The 22,696-nt window shown below is 38.9% G+C and overlaps 1 protein-coding gene across 1 annotated transcript; it reads left to right on the forward strand.

Moving 5' to 3' along the window:
• The first annotated feature begins 2,000 nt into the window (after positions 1-2,000).
• TMC3 (transmembrane channel like 3) lies at positions 2,001-21,995 on the forward strand. The gene is made up of 22 exons (XM_058811646.1): positions 2,001-2,110; positions 3,385-3,528; positions 4,767-4,842; positions 6,837-6,918; positions 7,310-7,416; positions 8,359-8,457; positions 8,550-8,692; positions 10,125-10,272; positions 11,540-11,583; positions 11,722-11,869; positions 12,579-12,688; positions 12,840-12,918; positions 13,371-13,598; positions 15,132-15,260; positions 15,930-15,997; positions 16,292-16,420; positions 17,245-17,355; positions 17,744-17,869; positions 19,207-19,285; positions 19,483-19,525; positions 20,129-20,426; positions 21,155-21,995. Exons 1-22 carry the CDS (start codon positions 2,001-2,003, stop codon positions 21,993-21,995), a joined length of 3,342 nt encoding a protein of 1,113 aa, XP_058667629.1.
• The last annotated feature ends 701 nt before the right edge of the window (positions 21,996-22,696 follow it).

The raw sequence follows: 22,696 nt of genomic DNA on the forward strand, positions 1-22,696 counted from the left end.
AGGGGCACTTATCCTCATGAGCTGAGGCAGCAGAACCTGCCCCCAGTACTGTGCCACTGGCTGAGATGCAAAGGAAAATGGCTACAGCCAAGGAAGGACATTTGAACTAACATATTCCTGCTTTTAAATTATATAACTGAAAATATATCTTGTGGCATGTCAAAAAATGTGGTGATGTGGGTGTGTTTGCAGTTCTCTGAGCATCAAAGCTCTAAAGGGTGTTCCTGGCAACCAGAATAGCTCTTTTGTTTTTCCAGCTAGGAAGAGATGATAAGACTTTTAATGGAGATGTGCTTCTGGGCTGATATCTATTCCTTTTGGCTGTTTGCTTTCACTTAATGAATGGTCTGATAGAGAGAGGGTAGTGGGATATTTTCTTCATCATGTGAACTGGAAGCCAAATAGGAAAACCATTCAGAGGTTTGTGGATTTAGGAATGGTACAGAAAGACTGAGATGTCAGAGCTCTAACAGCCTTTATTTTACAGACTTCAAACAAAAAAAAAATACAGTAAAAAGAAAATTTTTCTGTGAGGCATCCATGGTAAGCTGAAAATTGGAGTCCAGAGGCTTATTCTCTACTGGGGCTAAAGGAGGTGGGTGCAAGAGATGCTCAGAGTGAAGCTGGGACTAGAGAATCTGGCTTTTTCAGAAAAAGCCCCACACAGTAAATGGGTTTTAGCAGGCTTTAATAGTCATGCATATGACACATTCTGTAGTGCAGAATACAGCTGAACTCTGAATAGGGGCATTTCTTTACCATTCTGATTTGTGCTAATGGAACTCAGATTTCTAGGGAAGCTTCACCCGCAAGCAAACTCTGTGCTTTATTGTGAGATACATTTTGGAAATGCAGAATCATATTTATCTGCTCATCTCAGAAATTCAGTGAATTACACCTAATTAATTTACTCTTTCAATTCTGTAAGAAAAGATAAGGCTTGTGACCACTTAGCCCTTTGGTTATTTAACTGAATAAGTCTAGAACAATAGACAGTAAAAAAGTAAAACTTTTCACCAAGTGGCAGTACTTTAGCTTAGTTCAGGATGGAGAGAAAAAGCAGTCTGTGCTATTCTCTACAGGAAATTTAGAAGCAAGAACTAAATGTTCTTTTTGTCGGACGCTGCAAGGGAAAGTTAACTACAACAGACCATTGATTTATGCAATCAAAATTGTTGCTGCACTGTGTGCAGAGCTATTAAGGAGAGAAAATACCAAGTTAGGAACAAGTAAAAACTCTCTTCAAACCCTTCCTTTCACTCCCACTTTCTGAGCATCAAATTATGGCTGCTGGTATTAATATCTAGTATTTTTGGTCTGTTTTGCTGTGTTTTAATAATGGCACCAGAATATCGGTAACTTCTATGATGGAGAAAAGCTCTAAAAACTCACTTCCCTGGCCCCAGCAGAACCTGGAGCAGTTCATTCGATTCTGGAAAACAAGGCCAGCATCACAGAGATGCTGACAGAGGTTGTGTTGGTGCTAACCATAGAAAGGATGTCAGGGGACTCTCCACCACTGAACTGGAAGCCCTGTGGGACAATGACATTGCATGTTTCTCTGTTACTAAAGGCCAAAACACCATCATGCTTTTGCTGAGCAAGAACCTTGTGTCAAGCACAGGAAGCAGGAACACCAACAGCACCTACAGAGGGTTTGTTGGAAACACCACCCAGAGCTGGACAGTGCGGTGTGGTGGTGTGATGAGGGATGTCCCTCATCCACAACAAGGCAAACTTGGCTGTGAATTAAGCTGGGCTTCCTTTGAGCTCTGCTTCCCACCTTGATCTGGCCTTGGAGGGGCAGTGGAGGGGCTGCAGTGTGCTGTGGCTTTAAGGCAGTGCCAGGCAGCAGCAGCTTCTCCAGGCTGGAGCAGCGGGCAGTGATCCTCTGCTCCACAGGGCTCGCTGCTCTCTGCTTAATAACATTTGGCTGCTGCTGAGACGCCTGCCCAGCGAGCTGCAGGCTGCCTCCAGCCCTGCAGAGTCCCACCTGCTCCATGGCAGCAGCTCCAGGCTCCCCTGCACCCAGAGCTGCCAAGTCCTGCAAGAAGCAGCGCACGGTGAAGCGGCAAACCGGCATCTACACCTACCAGGAGCCTCCCCACAGGTAAGGGATCCCCCCTCTCCTCAAGGGACAGGCTGCTTTGTCCAGCACAGCAGTGGGAGCTTGTCTTTTCACTTCCATGCAGACAGGGTGTGTGTCAGGCTGCGGAAGGTAGCCTGGTTTGAGTAACAGTGTGGTAGTGTGGAAATGGGCATGAGAAAAATCCTTCTCTGTATTTTAAGATGTGTTTCGAACATCTTTGTTTTTCTTTATTTTGTCAAACTCATATTTCGTACTGAAATAGAAACACTGTACATAAAGCAAAGTAACTCCAAAGAGTTCAGGGTATAGCATGGTAAGAAGTCTCTAATTATTTTCCTGTGTAACTATAAATTTCCCTTGAATGTCCCCTGTGACTGAAGGGACGGGAGTGCAGACTAACAGATTAGTGGTCTGATGAAGTATGTCCCCCAAATATTATTCCATGGCATGGTTTAGGTTATGATTTATTTCTAAGTGACTAAAAGGCTGCCTTTTCAGCAAAATTGCAGAGAACTTTCCCAGCAAGTACATAGCCATACAATTGGGAAAGTTCCTGGCTGGTGGTTGCTGCAGTACATCAGATCCCTTCGTGTCATTCAGGGAGAAACAGTCACCACAGGCTTTTAGACCTAAGCCTCTGTAAGAATGAATATTGCTGCTGTTTCATAGACCAACAGGGAGTTACAAGAGCTGTAGCGTAGCAAATGTGGTGACAGCATCTGAAAAGATGATTTAATAATCATCCACAGAAATCTGCATCAAAGCACAGGAATCTTTTCACAGGGACAAGTAATCCTTGGTATGTGGGGTCCCACACCCCTGTGCCCCTCAGCAGGGAAGAGGATTAAATGGTGACCATGACTGAATCACCTGCTCCCCTCATTCTAACAGTAAAATAATTGGTATGATTAATAAATAAATGTTATCTGCTCTTTCTGGAAATGTTTAGACAGCACTTTGTTCCAGAAAAATATACAGACAGTCTTGCTAGCATGATGTACAATCTGAATGGCTGGAAATGCTTGACTAAGAAAGACTGGGATTCATGGTCAGGAGTGGGGATAATTTATGACCGAACAGCAACTGGTGGGGAGGGGAAGAGGTATGTCCTGGAGATGGAGAAACCATCCAAATTATTAATCAACTTTAAAACAAGAAGGTTATGTGAGTTCTCTCACTCCCTGTTCCTACAATGCTCCAAGAGGTTGGATCCTGTGTGAGCCAGTGCTTTGCTGGGAATCCACAGCAATAACTTGTCTCCTTTTTGCTCTCATGGGGTATGTGCTGCCTGCCAGCAACTCAGAAGACGATGCTGGTGAAGAGAAGGCTGAGAGCCATGACCCAGAGCAGATCTTTCAGAACATCCAGTACCAGAAGGAGATCATGTCCAACATCCGCTGCCGGCCGTGGCCCATGCGGCAGAAGCTGAGGGCGCTCAGGTAAAGGTGCCTGTGCAGAGATTTTCAGGCTCACTGGCTGTCACAGTGCTGCCAGCCCCGGGAGGGAGCACAGGGATGATTTAGAGCTGCTAGGAAAGTGTTCCATGAGGATGCTCTGGGAGGATATGAGGGCTGGCTGACACAGCAGCCTCTGGGTGGACAGTCTGTAAGGGAAATTGTCTCTGGTGCGTGCCTGTGGCTCCCTTTAGAAAGTCACAGAACAAAAAAGAGCAAGAAATCATGCTTTGCCTATTAACTACTAAAAGAGACTGTCAGCTATTAATTGGTCTCAATGAAGGCTGTTGGTAATGCTCCATAATATGTTTTTAAGGTAAATTGTTTCACTGTGTCCCAAAAAGGAGAACCAGCCTGCCTTTTTAAGGTAATTACGTGGTGTGAGAACAGAAGCTGGTCATAGCACAACAACACATTGTAAATGCAGTAAATACTGGACACTTGTAAGTTTAAAAAGTATGCTCATGTTTCACAGTTTAGGATTTCAATTATTATAATTCCAGATTTCCAGTGAAAGAGCATGTGACTAACTTTTCAGGCCCATCTGTCTAAACTATGTCAGGTCTTTCACCTCATGATCTCTGTGATATTTGAGGTTTTTTTTCCCTTTTCATCTGGCATTTTCTGTCCAAACCCTGTATGGTGCTCAGATGGCAATGCAGCCATGAGGAATCTCTACTCTACCAAGAGCTCTTGTGTTATCTGGGAAGCAAAGAGAGGTTTTTCCCTCTTAGGGTCTGTGACTTCTGCTTTCCTGTCCTTTTGATCAGATCTTGGTGGTCCCAATCCTCCTTCTGCTGAGGTCATAGACTGTGTATGATCAGATAAACATGTAACTCTCACAAGACCATACCTGCAGAAGGGGTGTCAGTATCCATAGGAGATTACCAGACTGTAAAGGGGATCTTGCTGTTTTACTCACTTGGGTTCTAACATTTCAAAGAAAGACCTTGAAACAAAAGCACAGAGAAATAAATTAGAGGAACAGAAAACTCTCCCTGCAGTGAAACTCTTGAATGCCAAATTCTCTCAGACAAAAATCTGAGTGGTTTTAACGTATCAGTAAAAAGCTCAATAGTCAGAGAAAAAAGCATTGCCTGTGTTAGGGGCTGATGGTGGGACAGCCCATGGCTGTATTTCAGAGCATTTGAGCCCTCTGGCAGGTGCTGTCGGTGCAGAATGAGAGATGTGAGCGATGCAGACTGACCTCCCCTCTCATGCAGGCAGGCCAAGGAGATCGTGCTCAAGTACGAGGGGAGGCTCACCAGAACCAGAGGGTACCAGGCTGCTGGGGCAGAGGTAAGGCTGCTTGGGCTCAAATCTCTGACATTTCTCCGAAATTTCTGCTTCCCACCAGTTTCATTTGCAGTTCTGATTCAGAGAAGTGTGTGCTTGCTCTGCACTCCTGATATTTCAGCTCAGGACTGTAGAGAGAGAAAAAAGCAGTTAAAAGCTTCTTTATTTTTTTTCCTTCTTCTCTTTTCCATTGTAATTTTAGTAATTACATTTTTGCAGACTAATTTCATGTGTTGAGGGATGAATATCCTTCTGTTAATGCAGTATAAGCTTTCTTTTCAGACAGCTTACAAATATTGATGCCTGTTAGAGGGGGTGATGTGAAAGGGATAACAACAAACATGATGCAGTATCCTCTGAAGAGCAATTTCAGCAAACTGGGGCCACAGTTCAATAGCTTAGCATGAAAAATGTGTCTGACTTTTAGTTTGGAAGACAATCCTACAATAGCTTATGTTAAATACATTATTAAAGAAGAGGCTTTGCTTGCATTATACTTAGAGAATTTGAATCAAATCTTAGCAAATCTATTTACACTACTGAAAATAGACACTGGCCTGAGTTTCTGGAAATTTATAATATTCAGGAAATTGTATTTAATCAGCAACCAAGAGAAGAATTCTTTAGTCATCTAAGCAGTCAAGAATATTTTTGTCATCATAACAAGTAGACTTTTAATTACTAATTTATCTTAATGCAAAAAGGCAGGGTTAGGCCAATAGAACACCAAGCATTTTATTCATGTGAACAAGTGAAGAGCTGCACATGTATCTGGTGCTCTGAGATGCTGGGCCCCATCTCAGAAAACTTTCCAATGTAGAAAGAGTAAGTTTCTTTGTTCTGCCTTTGCATGTGTGGCAAATGCAGTGAAGTAAAAATGCAGGTAAAATAAACACTATTTTTTGCCTTTGATATGAGTGGAACTAGGACTTTAGCTAGAAAGAAAGTGCTAAATCAGAATATCAGTAAATCAGAGATCGAGCTCGGTGCTTGCTCATATAATTCTTCCTATACAAACACAAAAGCTTTTCAATTAGAGTTCACAGTGAATAAAAGTTTGTGTCTAATCTAATTGCCTCTGTTGTATTTGCTAGAAGACATTCAGCACAGGGATGTAATTCAGCAGTTAATTAGTACCACTCATTACGTGTAGGGGATCTATATTCTTTTATCCTAGCACAAATTAGGGGTATAGAATTTACATTAGGGCTAAATTCAGCAACAGCAACAGAATGAGCTGCCTTTTTTTGGTGAGGGTTTTTTTTGGGTTTTTTTGGTTTTTTGTTTGTTTGTTTGTTTTTTAACTGGAAGAGATTTTTTCCCCACATATTTTCTTACAGAATAACATGGTGACCAAGGAGACAAAAACTGTAGCACAGCAAAACAAGCACTACATCATCAAAATTAAGAACTCAGTGGTTGAACACACGCTAAGAACAAAATGCAGCTACTAGGTGTATATGTATTTGCATAGGTTTTTCATATTTGCAAAATATGCCTTAAAATATAGGTGGGATTTTAATATCTAGAAGTAAGAAAAATACTTTATAATGCCTGGAATACATTTTTTTTCCTGTTGACATTGTGAAGTTATAGCTCTAACTCAACAACTCAAAAACTGCTCTCACTTTTGCACAGGTGGATTTTACTTTTTCTCCTCAATGTGTATGGTGTGTGCAGGAAGAGCATCTGGCCATGCAAAAATGGAGTTTGAATAAAGACTACAAAATATAACCACAGGATTTCTGCAGGTGTTGGCTGCACAACATAGAGCTGAGAATAAAGTAGTAAAATATGCTGCTGTTGAATAAAAAAAATCATATTTTTCCTCTAAGAGAATTTCCTTTGAGGCATTATGCTCCTAATAAGACCTTAGTCATCAATTTTTGTAACAATTCTTGTGATAAAAGAAAAGACATGAGCAAAATACCCAGCACTTTATTTTTAATTATTTTTTTCATGTGAGGAAGTGTCATATTTCTCTGCTTTTTTCTCAGCTTTGGAAGAAGTTCATTCGACTTGCATACAATTTTGTGGTAATCTTTATTCCTTGGGAAATGAGAATAAAGAAAATCGAGAGTAAGTATAAAGATTTCATGGTACTAGTAAAACACTTGTTAAAATGCTGAGTCTTTTGATTTATTTTTTTAATGCACTGAATTAAATATTTGGGAGGGAGTTGAATGCATATTTTCAGCAGTGAAATCTTTATTTTAAATTTTTTTTTTAATCTTTTCCTCATGCCTCAGAAACTGCACAGATCTCATTGATGGTCTTAGTTGGGGGGGTAACTTTTGAAAAAGTCAATTTTGTCCTTTTGGGATTCTGAAAATGAAAAAAATCTCTAGTTTGCTGAATGCCCTCCATAAGAAAGGTTTTTCTTTTTGCCTGTTATCCAACCACTTCATGGATAAATGATAGAAGCTTTTATAGACTGTGCAGGTCACATAATGGTTTTTTGTGGTTTAAGGTCATTTTGGGTCTGGAGTTGCCTCTTACTTCATCTTCCTGAGATGGCTGTTTGGAATCAATATTGTCCTTACCATAATGACAGGAGCATTTGTAGTCCTACCAGAGGTAAGAACACACTGTTCATATTTACAGAGAAGCATTTACTGTTGAACTTTCCTTTCTCAATGGAACAAACACCACACTTTAAGTCATGCATCAGTTTAAAATCTACACTGCAAAATTAATTATTTAAAATAAATTCCCCTATTAAGAGGTTTTTCTCTGCCAAAGGATAACAGACTTTTTCTATTAGTGTTCAAGATTGTATTTTGTCAACATGGTACTAATGTTTTTAGAGAATATGTTTTTATCTGATTACTAAAATAAAGAATCCATTCTTACAAGATGTAGTGGGTGTTGAATACACTTAAGTCCTATTAGTGTCATTTATACTAATGAGAAGTTTAAATGACACCAAGAAAAACAAAGCATCCCTCTCCAGACTCTGGATTATTGTCCATTAGAAAGCATTTCCTAAAAGTTCTGAACAGCCACAACTTTGTTTAGCTCTTGCATACGAGTAAGGCAATTTGTTAACTTGGTTCAATTATTCATAAACATTATTTTGCCTCACCTACCCCGTGCTTTAATAGTGTTATCAGAAAACATGGGAATACCTGATTTTATTCTCACTGCACAAAATAAAAAAGTAAATACCCCTCATATAATAAAAAGTAAACTGGAAAAATAAAGGTATTCACATTCACTTTTTAATTTTTAAGAAAAAGTAAATTTAATCCTGAACTATCATTTTGAGATCAAGCACTGCCCCATTTAATTTAAAAAAGCTCACATTGAAAGCATGGCTTTTAAAGCTGGCACAGTGCTGACACAGTGCTCGCTACCCTGAGAGCACCACCCATGTGGGCAGCTCTTGATGGGCTCCACTGTGCAGCCCTGGCTCAGATGGGCTCGTGGAGCTCCTGAGACCTTTTCTCTGTTTTCCCCATCTCCTGAGACCTTCTCTCTCTATTTTCCCTGTGTCCTGACACCCCCTCTCTCTTGCAGCTCCTGGCCGGAGCCCCGTTTGGCAGCACACTCAGCAAGACCATTCCCAAGGAGCACATTGCATCTGCTCAGGACCTGGACACCATCTGGTCCCTTGGGGCAAGACTCAAACCATTCCTTGTTATTTTGCTGTCACTGTTCTGTTGTGATTGCTGGTTACTGCTCTTACTGATGGGCTCTGGTCTTTGCAGGGCTACCTCCAGTACTCTGTTCTGTTTTATGGCTATTATGGCCGGGACAGGAAGATTGGGAAAGCTGGATACCGGCTGCCTCTTGCCTACTTCCTTGTTGGAATGGCTGTGTTTGCTTACAGCTTCATCATCCTTCTAAAAAAGTAAGACTGCCCATTTATTTACTGCTGTTCATAAACCTGTGTGCCCAGGCAATCAGCAATGGTATTTACTCCGCTTCCTCTTTATTTTGTGTAGTTCTATTAACACATTCACCTCTGCTATTATCATGGAGGCAGACTGAATTCAACTCTAGACTGCCCTTTATCTTGCTGTAATCCTCACTCTCTCTTCCATTTCCCAGCCTTTAAAAGAAGGGCAGCACAGGTCATCTCTAAGCTTTGTCTCTGTGGAAGTCCTTTCCCCTCTTTTCTGTTATAAATATTGTTATGACAGAAATTTATATTTGAAGTGCAATGCTTTCAGCATTATTAATATTCCCCTCTATTGAAATACAAATATAGAAGTGCCATGCTAGGTGTAAAATCATTTGCATTGCTTTAGTGGGTACGTGGCATCCCATTGGAATGTAAGCTTAATTTCTTTGCTGTGGAAGGGAAGGAGTGGGAGTTACTTAGCAGAGAGAGCAAGACTGCCTGAGCTGGCCATAAATGCAGGGATGTGCAATGCTTGGAGAAGGGGCAAGGTCACTCTATCCTCTCCTGATTTGCTTTCTCTTCTTCCCTTCTGGATACCTATTCATCTGGCACAGTGCAGTCCAGGGATGTTTTCAGTGCTGTCTGTAATAGCTCTCAGTTTTGATGTCAAACCTTCCCTTTTCATTTATTTTTAATCTACCTGCTGGTTTGTGCCAAGGGTCACTGGTATATTTGACACTGATCTACACATCTGTAATTTCTAGATAGGATCAGCTTTTCTTCTGACTTAGCTCAGTGATCCTTGCTTAGCTTGTACAGCTCCCCTTTAATGTTGTCCTTTCAGATGCCCTTTCTTTCATAAGCTATTAATCTTCATTTAATTTCCTTTGTTTTGCAATATTCTGCCATCTTGCTCACCTGACATGAGTAGGAGGGGTTTTCTTTCTTTTTCCCAAGGTCTGTAAAATGGCCCTGGGTTTCTATTTGACAGTAATATATATTTTGAGGGCTAAAATAGTACAGCAAACAAAAAACCTTGTGCACAATCAATAGTTATGCCAAACTAGATTTAATTCCTGTAAACAGCGATCTTAGTGATTATATATTTCAGCTGGATCCTACCTAGAGGTTGTAAGACTGAAATAGGTGTAACCCACATTTAGTAAGATTTATTTGCTTTATATGTCAGTTGTAAAGACTGTAAATATTGAAATGCTTTTCCACAGTGAGTCATTGCTCTTTAGATGTAAATTCAAGTTCATGAGCTGCACCTCACCCTGTTTTATGTTCTTCAGAAAGCTGCCAACAGTGATGCTAATTTCTGCAACCTTTGGTAGCTCTAAATGTGTAAACATCTTAAAACTATGAACCAAACCAGTGACTTCCTTCATTACTATCTTCACACAGAAGCAGTTAAATACCTGTTATTTTTTTACAGAATGGCAAAGAACTCAAGAATGAGTTTAGCAAGTGCCTCTGATGAAAATTACACTTTCTGCTGGAGACTGTTCTGTGCTTGGGACTATTTGATAGGAAACCCTGAGGCTGCAGAGAGCAAAGCTGCAGCCATAGTCAACAGCATCAGGGTGAGCAACTGACCTTTGAATTATTTCAAGTTGATTTACTTGTTAAACTGTAAGCCATGTAAGTTTTTCCACTCATCCCCTTGCACTTCCTATTGGTTTTTTGTATTTATTTGCATACCTATTTGCCTAGGGGAGGGCTATATCACATCTATGTGGTATTAGAGGCACATCATATTTGCTGACATCCCAGCAAGGCCATTGTGTCTTTCCTTGGGAGAGTTTTATTTAATGTGCCTGTATGTGTGATAAGAAGTTAGATAACCAGAAACAAATCTGCTAGGGATGAAATTTCATTGAGTGTTGGAATCAAATTGATTTGGCAGGAAAATAAACAAATTTGTAGAATGTATAATTGCTTTTATGCAAAGGAAGAGTTTTATGCCTCAGGGAATCCATGTACAACAGCTCATATTTTACAAGATGCTTTTTTACATGATAATAAGTTTTATATCTCTCTCTTTGGTTTATAACTTTCTGCACACAATTTATTGTTCTTTCTTCTTTATTTTATCAGCTATTAATCAGGCTCCCCAGGGAAGTGGTCATGGCATCAAGCCTGTTGGAGTCCAAGGAGCATCTGGATGATGCTTTTAGTGAAATGGTTTAGTTTTAAGTATTCCTCTGAGTATCAGGAAGTTAGATTCAATAGTCTTTATGGGTCCTGTCCAACCTGAGATTTTCTATAATTCTATGGTTTATTTCATCTCTCCATAACAAATGGAGGGACTTATTAAAGGTCTCTCAATATTAGAAAACTGCTAAAAAAATAGATGTTTTGCATCTATAATGTAAGAGCACATGTGTTTTTATCAAAATTAACTTATTTCTCAAATTTGGTGTAGTCCCATTCTCATTGGAAAAAAATTACTTCAAATTGTGCCAAGAGTAAATTAATAAGCTATGATATTTAGTTATTTCAATGGCTGAGGATAACCTTTGACAGTACTGTATTACATTAGGGACACCCAGATTTTAAAGGCTCATCCTGCCAAAAAATCTGGAAGCGTAACCTTCTTGTTGTATCTCCTTGAACATGCATGACTGAAAATGCCCAAGTATCTGATTACTATGTATTTGTTTCTCAGAAATCTCCATCAGTTTTTAATATCACATATCAGTGCTATAAATCAATAAGGACAGTGACATTTATCTGTTTGCACCTCCAGGATGTGATGGTTTTTTATTAGTATACTTTAATTTCTGTGAAAGATATGTACATTATTTTCACTGAACGTTATTAAAATGGTAATGCTGTGTTTCTTTCAAGGAAGCTATATTGGAAGAGCAGGAAAAGAAGAAAAGCAAAAACCTGTATGTATATGAGATAAGAGATACTTTTCAAAGCACTGTTTCAATGCAGATATCAGTGCTAATCTGCTTGTCTTATACTTCCAAAACCTGTTAGAAATTACCAAGGTGTCATTAAGACTGTATAAATCTTTTTCCTAGGGCAGTGACCATCAGCTTAAGAATTATTGCAAACATCCTCGTGCTTCTGTCCCTTGCTGGAAGTATTTACATCATCTACTTTGTCGTGGATCGATCCCAAAGGCTGGAGCGCACCAAGAAGGAATTGACTCTTTGGGAAAAAAATGAGGTACCCTGTCTTTATGCCACCTCTGTTTTTGATGCAGGATTACTGCCTGGGGACTTTCTGCAGCAGTAGTGTGCACAGAGGTGTAAATAGCAAGAGATGAGCCAGGAGAAATGAGGAATTAGTGGGCAGAGTGGATCTGCCTTGGTGCGCTTGCTCCCTCAGCTCTGCAGCCAGGTGTCGGTGCAGCTGAGCTGGGCAGTTCTAGCAGGTCCCTATTTTGTGAGCACAAAGCTTTCCTGTCACTTACAAATCTACTTTTACACCTAGGACAGAGCTGACCAAAGACTGGACTCATGGACTAGAAAGGAATTGACTTTGATAACAGTAACTGATTCAGTATCAGGGGATACTGAAAGTTCTGTGACTATTTCCATTCAGAGGAATGAGCGAGAGTAGGAAGTGAATAGGCATGAGGAAGCCACTCAGCCAGAGGAAGATGCTAGCACCATATTTCTTGCACAATAACTTTTAATTTCAATTAATAAAGTAGAACTTTGAAGCTACAATATCTGGAGTAAGGATTCCTGAGTGGTATTTCAAATCTATAACTTTTGATCATAACTACTGTTATTACTAATGTCAATAATAACTTTTTAAAGCATCTCCTCCAAGAAAAGCAATCACCAAAGCATGTGCCTCAGCAGCATTTCAGTCAGCCCAAGATTCCACAGAAGGCCATCATCAAGCACTGCATGTTTCTGTTCCACAGGTCAGTGTAGTTGTGTCTCTGATCACAATGATTGCACCCTCTGCTTTTGAACTTGTGGCAGCTCTGGAGATGTACCATCCAAGGACCACTCTTCGCTTCCAGCTTGCCAGGTATGGGCATTATTCGGTGTAAAAATATGTGGAGAGAAAAGGAGGAAAGGAGAGGTGTGTTCTGGTACATGTTTTAGTACAGCCAAACCAGAGAGTTTATGAGAAGTCAGTGGTTACCAGTGCTGGTAATCCTATATTATTCTCTTTTCAGAGTTCTTGTCCTATACCTGGGAAACCTCTACAGTTTAATCATTGCCCTCCTGGATAAAGTGGACAGTATGAGTGTCACTGTAAGCTTAACTTGATGTTTTCTGACATGTAAAGCTAGTACACTTCATAGACAGAATTCTGTTTATTGTGAAGTATGTAAAGTTAGATAAAAATTTGTTTGAAATTTATTAAAATATTATGGGTTGATAGGATTGCAAAGTTAAGTTTAGATAGTAATGTTTATTTACAACTATTTATAGAGTCTTTTTAATTATTAATTTTAATTATTAATTTTTAAGGATAACTTGATCCATTTGAAATATTTCCACCTACCTAAATTAGCTTTAAGTCCTGCCCTTTGGTGTTTCATCCGACTCTGTCCATTGACAGCTGTTTAACAGTTGCCTAGCTGCTGCTTGTAAATATATGAAAAAAATGTCTGTGTGTGTGTGTGAGTGTATGTTGTAAAAGGTACAGACATCTGCACCTATGTACAGTTAAAAAGCAGCTTTTGGGACATTTATTATTTCAGGACTCTGATGTGAACAGCAATGCAAGTAATTCTACCACCTCCTTGGCAACCAACACTCTTTCTAAGGACGACAATGTAACCATTCCTAATGTACAAATGAAGAGAAATGGCTTTGTCATGTCAGAGGAGCATGGCACCCAAGGCCTGACAGACTCACTGGTTAACCAAACAATTTCCCTTAACACCCAGAACCCACAGGATCAGTGCTGGGAGACATATGTTGGTCAAGTATGTAATTGTTTTATTGTCATCAACTTACTCCACTTAATTCACATTTGACAAAAAGTTAAAATCATGCTGTGCTGTGTTTAATCTTAGAACTTTTCTTTGCATAAATTCCAGAATTTAGCTAGGGATGATGTAGGAAGAGTAAAGACTATGCAAAGTGCTATGGCCACAGATACAAGTTTTGGATTTCATTCATTATCTGCAGTATGTTTAGTGCTGTTCAAATGTTCTTTTGCCAGGTTTGGTCTCTGTCTTCAGCTCTGCACAGGCAGATCTGTACAGATCTGTGATATGGATCCTATTTTAACATGGTGCATCCTTCTAACCCCTACAGAGAAACAAAATGCACTGTGTTTTGTTTCTCTGTAGATTCAGATTGCTGCCTCAAGAGATGGAGATGCAGACCTGAAACAAGCACGAGATTGTGCTCTTGGTCATTTGTACAGTACCAGAAGTCTCTGCTTCAATAAATCTCTAGACAATCAAGTGCTCTTCACTTTTTCAGAGGGAGAGAGAACAACAACAAAAGGTTTCAAAATCCCATCAGTTTGTAGGAATGGGGAAAGTTGGATGGCAGTGCCATGTTCCCACATTTGGGGTGCAGAAAATCTGCAGATTTAATATGACATCTCTTGCTTCCCTACATGTGAAGGGTACATTGATTGTGACTTCCAGGGGCATTAATACATTCAGAGAGAAATTTTAACCACAAAAATGCAAAGATGTCACTGTGGTCTCTGACAGTGTCACAGTCATGTCCAGGCCACTGGATTAAGAACCATGTTAGTGTGCTTCTGTTTTTCTGAACATCTTGTTCCAGAATGAGGAATATTAAAGGTCTTGTTTAAACATGAGGAGGAAAAGACCCCTCTGAGGTTTATTAGCCTGATTTCTGTTCTTGTATATCCTTTGTGCACAATCTCATAGAAAATAGAGGGTTTGAATATTTGCTTTTTTCCCCAGAATAGCCTAGAGATGTATGGAACTGAATTTTTCCTATTTTAATTGTATCTATTTAAAGCTCAATTAAATATAGGATAACCACATTCTTTTTTAAGCATGAAACAACTATTTTTTATGGTTTGATGATCCTATGCCATTGGGTTGTGAGTTTGTCTAAATAGTAAGATTTTTCTCATTGTGAAACACTTTGCAAATATGTATTACAAGAGTCAGCTTAATAAAAGAATGGATGCAGTAGAAAAAACAAACCGTTTCAGTTTAGCTAGATACATTTTTAGAACATCAAAAAGAAAGTCAATAAAGTTTGACCATCACGACCAGAATTTTACAGCTGCAAACAAAAAAAAGCACCCTGGAAGCTTGATTATATTTATTGTCTTTAAGAGAACAAAGACAAGTAAGGGAAAAGTCAAATAGGAAAAATTTAAAAGGAAATTATTCATATATTCAATTCATATTTTATCAGAATATTGAGCTTGAGCCAAAAATAGAATTACAAATGCAAAAGAGCCATATGCAGTCCATTTGCTTTCAGAATGACTCAGTATGTGTGAAAAATGTGCATTTCAGGAGATGCTCAAGCTTTCAATTATCGACATGATTTTCACAGTGGCAAGCATCCTGTTAATTGATTTTTTCCGTGGGCTGTGTGTCCGGTATCTGAGTGATTGCTGGTGCTGGGATCTAGAAAGCAAGTTTGTAAGTACAATCCTTATTTCATCAAGCTAAGATGTGGAAGATTGGTAGGCTCCTTCCCTCAGTACTAAAAGTCCTTAAAGTCTTTCCACAGATGAATAATTTCTCAGTAGCACGCATCTAGAAAGGCACAGCTCACACTGAGTTTAAATTGGAGGGTACAGGATAAACATTGAGATTAATAATGTTCTCAAGCCTATTCACATGGCTCTGATGCAAAAACTTTTGGTTTTCACAAAATAATATCTTAGCACAGTTCCCACAGTCTGAGGTGACACAGAGGTCACGTAGTTGTTGCCCACATCCTCTTTTCTGCAGCTCTAACATCTTTACTTAATGTAGATAGTGATCCAAAAAACAGTAACCAACACCACACAGCCCGCTAAGAAAATTACAGTGGGTAATACTTGGTTTGCAAGAAGCTGTTGGCATGAAAGGCTGTGGACTGTTTGTCCTTAAAGATGTGAAGTAAACTAAAGAGGAATAAATTTGTTTACTCCCCAGTGCAGAGAAGGTTTTGCTGTGTTCCCACTGCCTGCCAGCAGTTGGTTTTTGATCTGGATGTTTCAAGCCATGTACTGTCTGCAAACTGATTCAGTCAAATGAACCTAATAAATGGCCTGAAAATGAGATTAAGATAAAGGTATTCATCTTACACTGTGTTTCTTGTAGCCAGAATATGGAGAATTCAAAATTGCAGAGAACGTATTACATTTGGTCTACAACCAAGGAATGATCTGGTATGTAGTCCTTAAGTGTTTTTTTCTTGTCCTTTGTTGGCTGATTGCTAAATCAATCTGATTATTTAAATGAAACCTATTTAATTACGATATTGACAGGGTAGTCTTTTAGATTAAGAGATCATCTGTTAATAGTGAGCTATTAATCTGTTTACCTGGTGTGAGGTTAGGGGGTTTTTTTAGTTTATTCTACTGCTATCAAAATGGCCTCTGGCAACATGAGATATGATATGATATATGATATGATATGATATGATATGATATGATATGATTGATATGATATGATTTTTCCAGGATGGGAGCTTTCTTTTCACCTTGCTTACCAGCATTCAATGTGCTCAAGTTGATTGGACTCATGTACCTGAGGAGCTGGGCTGTGCTCACATGCAATGTACCACATCAGCAGGTTTTCAGAGCATCTCGGTGAGTCAAAATGAGAGTGAAAGAGAAGGAAAAAATCAAATGCAGGCAATGGAAATATGTTTTATCAATATGAAGAAAATTACAGGAGGTTTTAGCTCTAAAAGTTAAAATCAAATTTCACACTAACACTGATGGCAAAGGTCTGAGGAAAAAAGACAAAGTAACTGAGAAACTGAAGGGTTTGTAAAGCAAGGTAGTTGAAGATGTGCAAGAATTAAAAAATATGTCAGGGAATGTTCCTAGATAGCTACTATGGCCAAACATAAACGCTTTATTTCCATACAAATCTGACAGAGTACAATAACCTGTATGTGTTAACTGTTGCAAGTCTTATTTCTTGATGTTTGTCTCTTTAAAAGATATGCAATATCTGCTTTTGTCCATTGCATTGCATAACACATTTCCTCTTTTTTTAAATCATGATGAATATTTTAATTGTTTCTTTCAAATGGAAATAATTTTAGGCATTGTTAATTCTTAATAATCCATTATTTCTAACATTTTTTAAGATTAATTGACTTCTGCTGCTGTTCTTTTTCTCCCCCAACACAACTGGGCAGTAAGGGCAGCTTTTTTCAAAGGGTGCAGTAACCAGTTCTCTGGCTGCAGCAGTGGTATCTGGAAAGCAGTGCAAATAGAATTTTGATCATTAGAAGTCTGTTGAAACCATCTCTGTTCAGACTTTCTAATTATAGCAGAAGATTTTAATCTTTCAGACATGCTGATCTTGAACTGGATAAATAGATTCAGACTTGCACCTTTTATGTTGTCTCTGGTTTCCTCTCTGACAAGTATAATCTGAAACATGTTACACCTTTTTGCAGATCCAATAATTTCTACTTGGCCATGCTGCTGTTTATGCTGTTCTTGTGCATGTTACCAACAATTTTTGCTATTGCCCGATATAAGCCATCCTTAAGCTGTGGCCCTTTCAGGTAAGGTATGATGGACAATGAAAATTGCAAAGATTTTATTTCTCCTTCTTACAATAAACTTATCTTTCATAATACACAAATTACAGATGTAAATTCAAAACAAGTTGAGAGGAAAATGCTTTTCTGCTACCAATATTTTATTGTTTATGGTTTAAGAAGGTGAACAGGTCAAAGTTCTGAGTTGATTTGCTTTACATACATAATTTAGTTAGTTTATATTTACAAAATGTAATGTGCCACTGAGAAATCTCCTAAACATCACTGTCTTGTGTCTTCATACAAGCACCCTCCAAGCTTGCTTTTATTCAGTGCAGCACTGCTTAATAAATATATTCAGGATTCCTTACAACTTAATTTTACTTTTTTTTTCTTCCCACACCTCCCATAGTGGTCAAGAAAAAATATATGATATTGTTTCTGAAACAATTCAAAATGATTTTCCCACATGGTTCAACACAGTGATTACTTACATCAGCAGTCCTGTGGTTGTCCTGCCTGCACTACTACTGTTATTGTAAGTACTTTGTTTTTTGTAGGCAGGGTAAATTGATTGTATTAATACTGGCCTTATCTCTGGAGAGTCAAATGTAGATACTGAGGAACAAACATTGCACTGTTATAATTTCATTAAGCATAACCGAAACAACAATTCCAACACCCCATTGAAGGTGTGGTATATGGACCAGACAGGATGGAAGTACGTTAAAAAGACTTTCAAAAGGAATTTCTCCTTCTGGGATACTTTGTTAGAACATGTTCACTGCATTGTGTCAAGGCTTGCAGTGCTGATGTTTCCAGGAAGTTTAAGAACCTCTTCCCTCTTAAGAGCTCTTCAGAAATAAATTTTCCATTTCTTCATGGTCATTAGTTCAGTTTCTGACACTGAGCAGGACTCAGTCTGTCATTTAAAGAAGCTACTCAGTCATCCAGATTTATGACAAGATAAATCAATTACGATGGTCTGCTCTTAAGTGTTAATTTAATATAACTTCCTGCAGACTCTCCAGTGGAAGTCTTTTCTTATTTGGGTTATAAATAATTGTTCACAGTTGGGAAATAATATTGATTTTGAGCTGTTTGAAATTCACTTTGCTTCTCTGAAAAGTTCTATTTTGTTTTGCTTGTATCTTTGTACCATTTTCTTCTTGTGCAAACTGCAGACAAAGCCAGAGTTTGTCCCACTGGTAGCTGTTCAGAAAGACCAAAGCATCACTTCTGATTTGTAACTTTTTCCTCTAAGGTCCCAGCCATGTATTATTTATAAATTTAAGTATTACTTTTGACTGCTTCAAACTGACAGCTAAGCACATATGTAATTGTTTCTAGTATGAGATCCAGCTATAAGACTTTGTCTGAAAGCCAGTGCAATCCATTTTGTCAGGCCATAATCTGCCAGGATCTGATCTCATCTGTGCCAGGGCAAACAAGGTGTTATTTCAGCCAGCCAACAAAATAACATTGCATTGGTATGGTTGAGCAAACTCAGCTGTAACTATGATGTCCCTGTTCTGTAACCTTGGACTGGAAAAAAACAAAACAATATCTGTCAACATTATTTGTCTAGAAATAAAAAAACCAAAACAAAACCATTTGGAAATGCATCCCAGGTTACATACACAATGAAAGTACTTGCAAAAACCACAGGTGAAATTAGAACCGCTGTTGAATGTGTTTGCAGTGTCATTTCTTTCATCTATATTTGCTTGAAAGAAGGCTGTAATCCATTATTACAATATAAGAAAATGTTACAGAGCAGCAGCTGAACTTGTACATCATTTTGACCTATAAACCCTTAAAAAGAAACTGTCAAGAATGTGTGAAATGACTCATAATCACCCCTTTCTCTTCTAGCATGCTAATCTACTACCTACAAAGTATTGCAAGATCATTAAAATTCACCAACAGTCAGCTGAGAATGAAGATACAAACGGTAAGTATGGTGAAAAGCACTATTATATGTAATTTGAGGGGTCTTCAGTAAAGTATGAGCCTAATTAAATCTCTAATGTCACTTCTAGTCTTTCACAAAATAAAACAAATCCTGTATTTTTAATCCTTACAGAGCTGGGGATTTATTCTCTAATCCATAATAATTTACAAATTCTCATTCTTCTGAATGTATTTTAGGAAAGAACTGAAGATAAGAAAAAGGTGGTTCAGATGGCAGTAGGTAAGTTGGTGACCTTTAGAAATGCCACTATTAATAAAGTATTTGGATGTAAACCCATTTTGATTTCTCATACGTATAGGGAAGTACAATAACATTTTTAAAGCTGTATTTCCTGTAGAATCCTCCTTTTAAATGGTTTCTGAGCTCAGTTTGACCCAATCCTGGCAACACTGAAAGGTATTGTGCATAGTTTAAACCTGAATTCACCTGGAATTTTTGGACTGGGTATTTTCCTGCTTTTATCACCAACAGGGAAAAACCTGGGATGCATCTTTGATAATTCAAATAATCTCAGACTTTGCATGCAATTCAGAGACTGGTAGGCAGATGAAAAATTGGCTTATTGCCCCTTTTGCAATCCTATAGTGCAATATTCAGTATTTTTTGTGTCCCCAGTTCTACATCTGCTATGTAGTGTAGTATGAAGATCTACCCCTTTATCACTGAGTCTCCCAGTGCGACAGCTGCTTCTCTTTTCTGAATACAGGAGGTTCTATTGGCCTTGGATCCCTGACTGAAGGGGGAATTCAAGCCACTGAATTTGCACAACAGTTTCTAAATGTAGAGACATGGAAATTTCCTCTAATAATATCTGTTTTCTAGCCAGAATCCAAAATCTGGATGCTAATGACAAAAGACCAGAGCAAGAAACTGATATCATCAGCCAGGAGTCTTCTGCTCGGTCCTCAACACCCCGAAAGAATGGCAGTGTCTTGAACTTTGAATCTCCCGTGAGCAAAGGCACCAGAATTCAAACCATTTCCCAGTCTGTGCCCCAAGCTGTGCCAGCAACTGATGTTGTGAGACCTGCCAATGCAACTCCCACAACTTCGACCTCTTTAACACCAGCTCCCTCTGTGTCAAGTGTACAGAAACCAAGAAATGATCATATCACAAACAGGTAAGACTGCTTTGGTTTTGAAATTGTATTTATTCCAGCAGCTCCATGCCATACTTGTTTATTTTCAAAACAGCTGTGCATTCAGACTGTCTGGAGCTGTAAGACAGGAGAGGGATTTTTCAAAAGCAGATACATTCACAGGTACTATTGATATTGTTGGTGACACCACATCCTTAATTCTCCCTTAACAGAGATGGGATTATAAACCTTTTGAAATTATGTAACTGATGGAGTTTACACACAGCTCAAGCAAAGGTAAATACTAGACTTGCCCTCAGGCACATAACTAAAATACTTTGTGCAGGATACCATCTCCATGAAGAAAACAAATATAAAGCGAAGGAACTCTCTGCAGAATATCTGTGCAGCTTTAGTTGTAAAAAAACTAGTCTGGTATATCAGTAGATGGATGCTTTAAACTATCTGCTGGGGTTTTTTTCCAAGAATAAACATAAAGAACAATTCTCAGAACAATAAGAAAACAGAAAGGGAATATAATTTGAGAGGACAAATGTGAATCCTTTCCTAGAGAACAACAAATATATCTCCTAATTTCTAGGATATGTTTCTAAAAATTGTTCTAAAAATTTGGAACAGTGGAGATATGATAATCTCTACTTTTTCAACCTAGTCTTTGGCTTACACAGCAGTGAATCCTTCTATATTAATTTCCATTAATTTATAAGTGTGTATATCAGTATTTCCTCTCTTTTCCTTCCTTCCTAAAGATACCCAAGTGTTGTCCATAGGAGTGCAAGTGAGCTGTGCAAAACAAAGCCCTACACACCAGTGACTTTCAAAAAGCACACTGATGATGTCCATTCTGAGCCTCTGTTCAGAAAAGCCATTCGGCAGGTAAATTCGGATGCCCTTGGGGCAGGGGCTCCTGTATTTTTGGGATGCAGACCGTATGCTACCAGGTATTTTCTGGTTAATGAAAACGAATCCCGCAAAAAATCGCTGCGTTCTACCTCCCGACTCCAAAGGCACTTCAGAAAGGAGGAAGCAGGAGACATTATTGAGTTGTATCCACGCCATGTCAGGAGATACGTGGTTCGGACACCACACCAGATGTATTCCCCTCATCCCAGTGAAGATGAGGAGGATGAAGAAGAACTTGAGAAAGAATTCATGAACAGATCCCATCGCCCTCGCTCGCTGTCTGACCTTCGGCCAGCATCACCGTTTTACATTGGGGATCGTGCTGATGGCCACATTGTAATGAGCAAAGATCTAGCCAGAGTGCATTACAAATCCTGGGATGATGGTTTTGAGCTGGACCTGGACAGGCCTCCATATGCGTACAAGAAAGTACACCTGAACTATCCTGAACCTCGTGTGAAACCAAAATCAAAGCAAAAGCTGGAGCAATCTCTAACAGAGTCTGATTCCATTTCCATTGAATCCAGCAGTGATCCGCAGAACAGCAGCAATGACCAGTACATCCAGGTCATTCATACCAAGGACAAGTATCCAAAAACTGGGGCAAAACTCGCCAAAAAGAAATCTAAAAACAGTGTTGATCTAAGTATGTCTGAGCCTAGTGAACTGGTGTGCTCAAATGTCTGAGAAAGTGCCCCTGCCTCGTTGTGTTTTGAGCCGGTGTATGTGCAGTTGTGCTTTATTTGCTGTTGGAGGTCTGTCAGAGTAACTGCAATGTAGTTTTTGTAAAAATCGTGTATGCAGCCGCTCAAGCTGGGAAAAGCCTTGTTTTACTCTTTATTGTACCTTGCTTTAAAATCACAACTGATATGTCGCAAATCTTAGAAAAGAAGGTTATTCCAATTTATTCCCTTCTGTTACGCTGTCAAAACCCAAAATCTCTGCCTACTGGAAAATCAAAAGCAATGTACTTGGGGCACTTCAATTAAAACAATACAGAAATACATCAGATGAGGCTCTTTTTATCTGATGCAGCCAGAGCTGAAGATGCTTCCTGAATAAATTCAGCAGGGAATCAGCTTCCTGCAAACCGAGTTGCTAGAGTAGATCTTGCTGTGCCTTGTTTGAATATGCTGTGGCCCAAACAAACCAGGAAAAAATGTTATATAGAGAGAATAGTGAGTTTCTTTAGACTGTATCACAAGGGCAGGGGAGTTATTTGACAACGTGAGTCAGACTTCCAGATTAAATCCTACATCCTCTATTAATTTTCTGGTGATCCAGACCAGCCTGGTAACCTTCTCAGTGGTAAATTTTCGATGCGTGGCCTTTAAAAGACTCACTTTATTACTAGTAGTTTCCAAATTCTATCCCATTCTTCACCACTG

Source organism: Ammospiza caudacuta, chromosome 10, assembly GCF_027887145.1.
Source record: "Ammospiza caudacuta isolate bAmmCau1 chromosome 10, bAmmCau1.pri, whole genome shotgun sequence".
NCBI lineage: Eukaryota > Metazoa > Chordata > Aves > Passeriformes > Passerellidae > Ammospiza > Ammospiza caudacuta.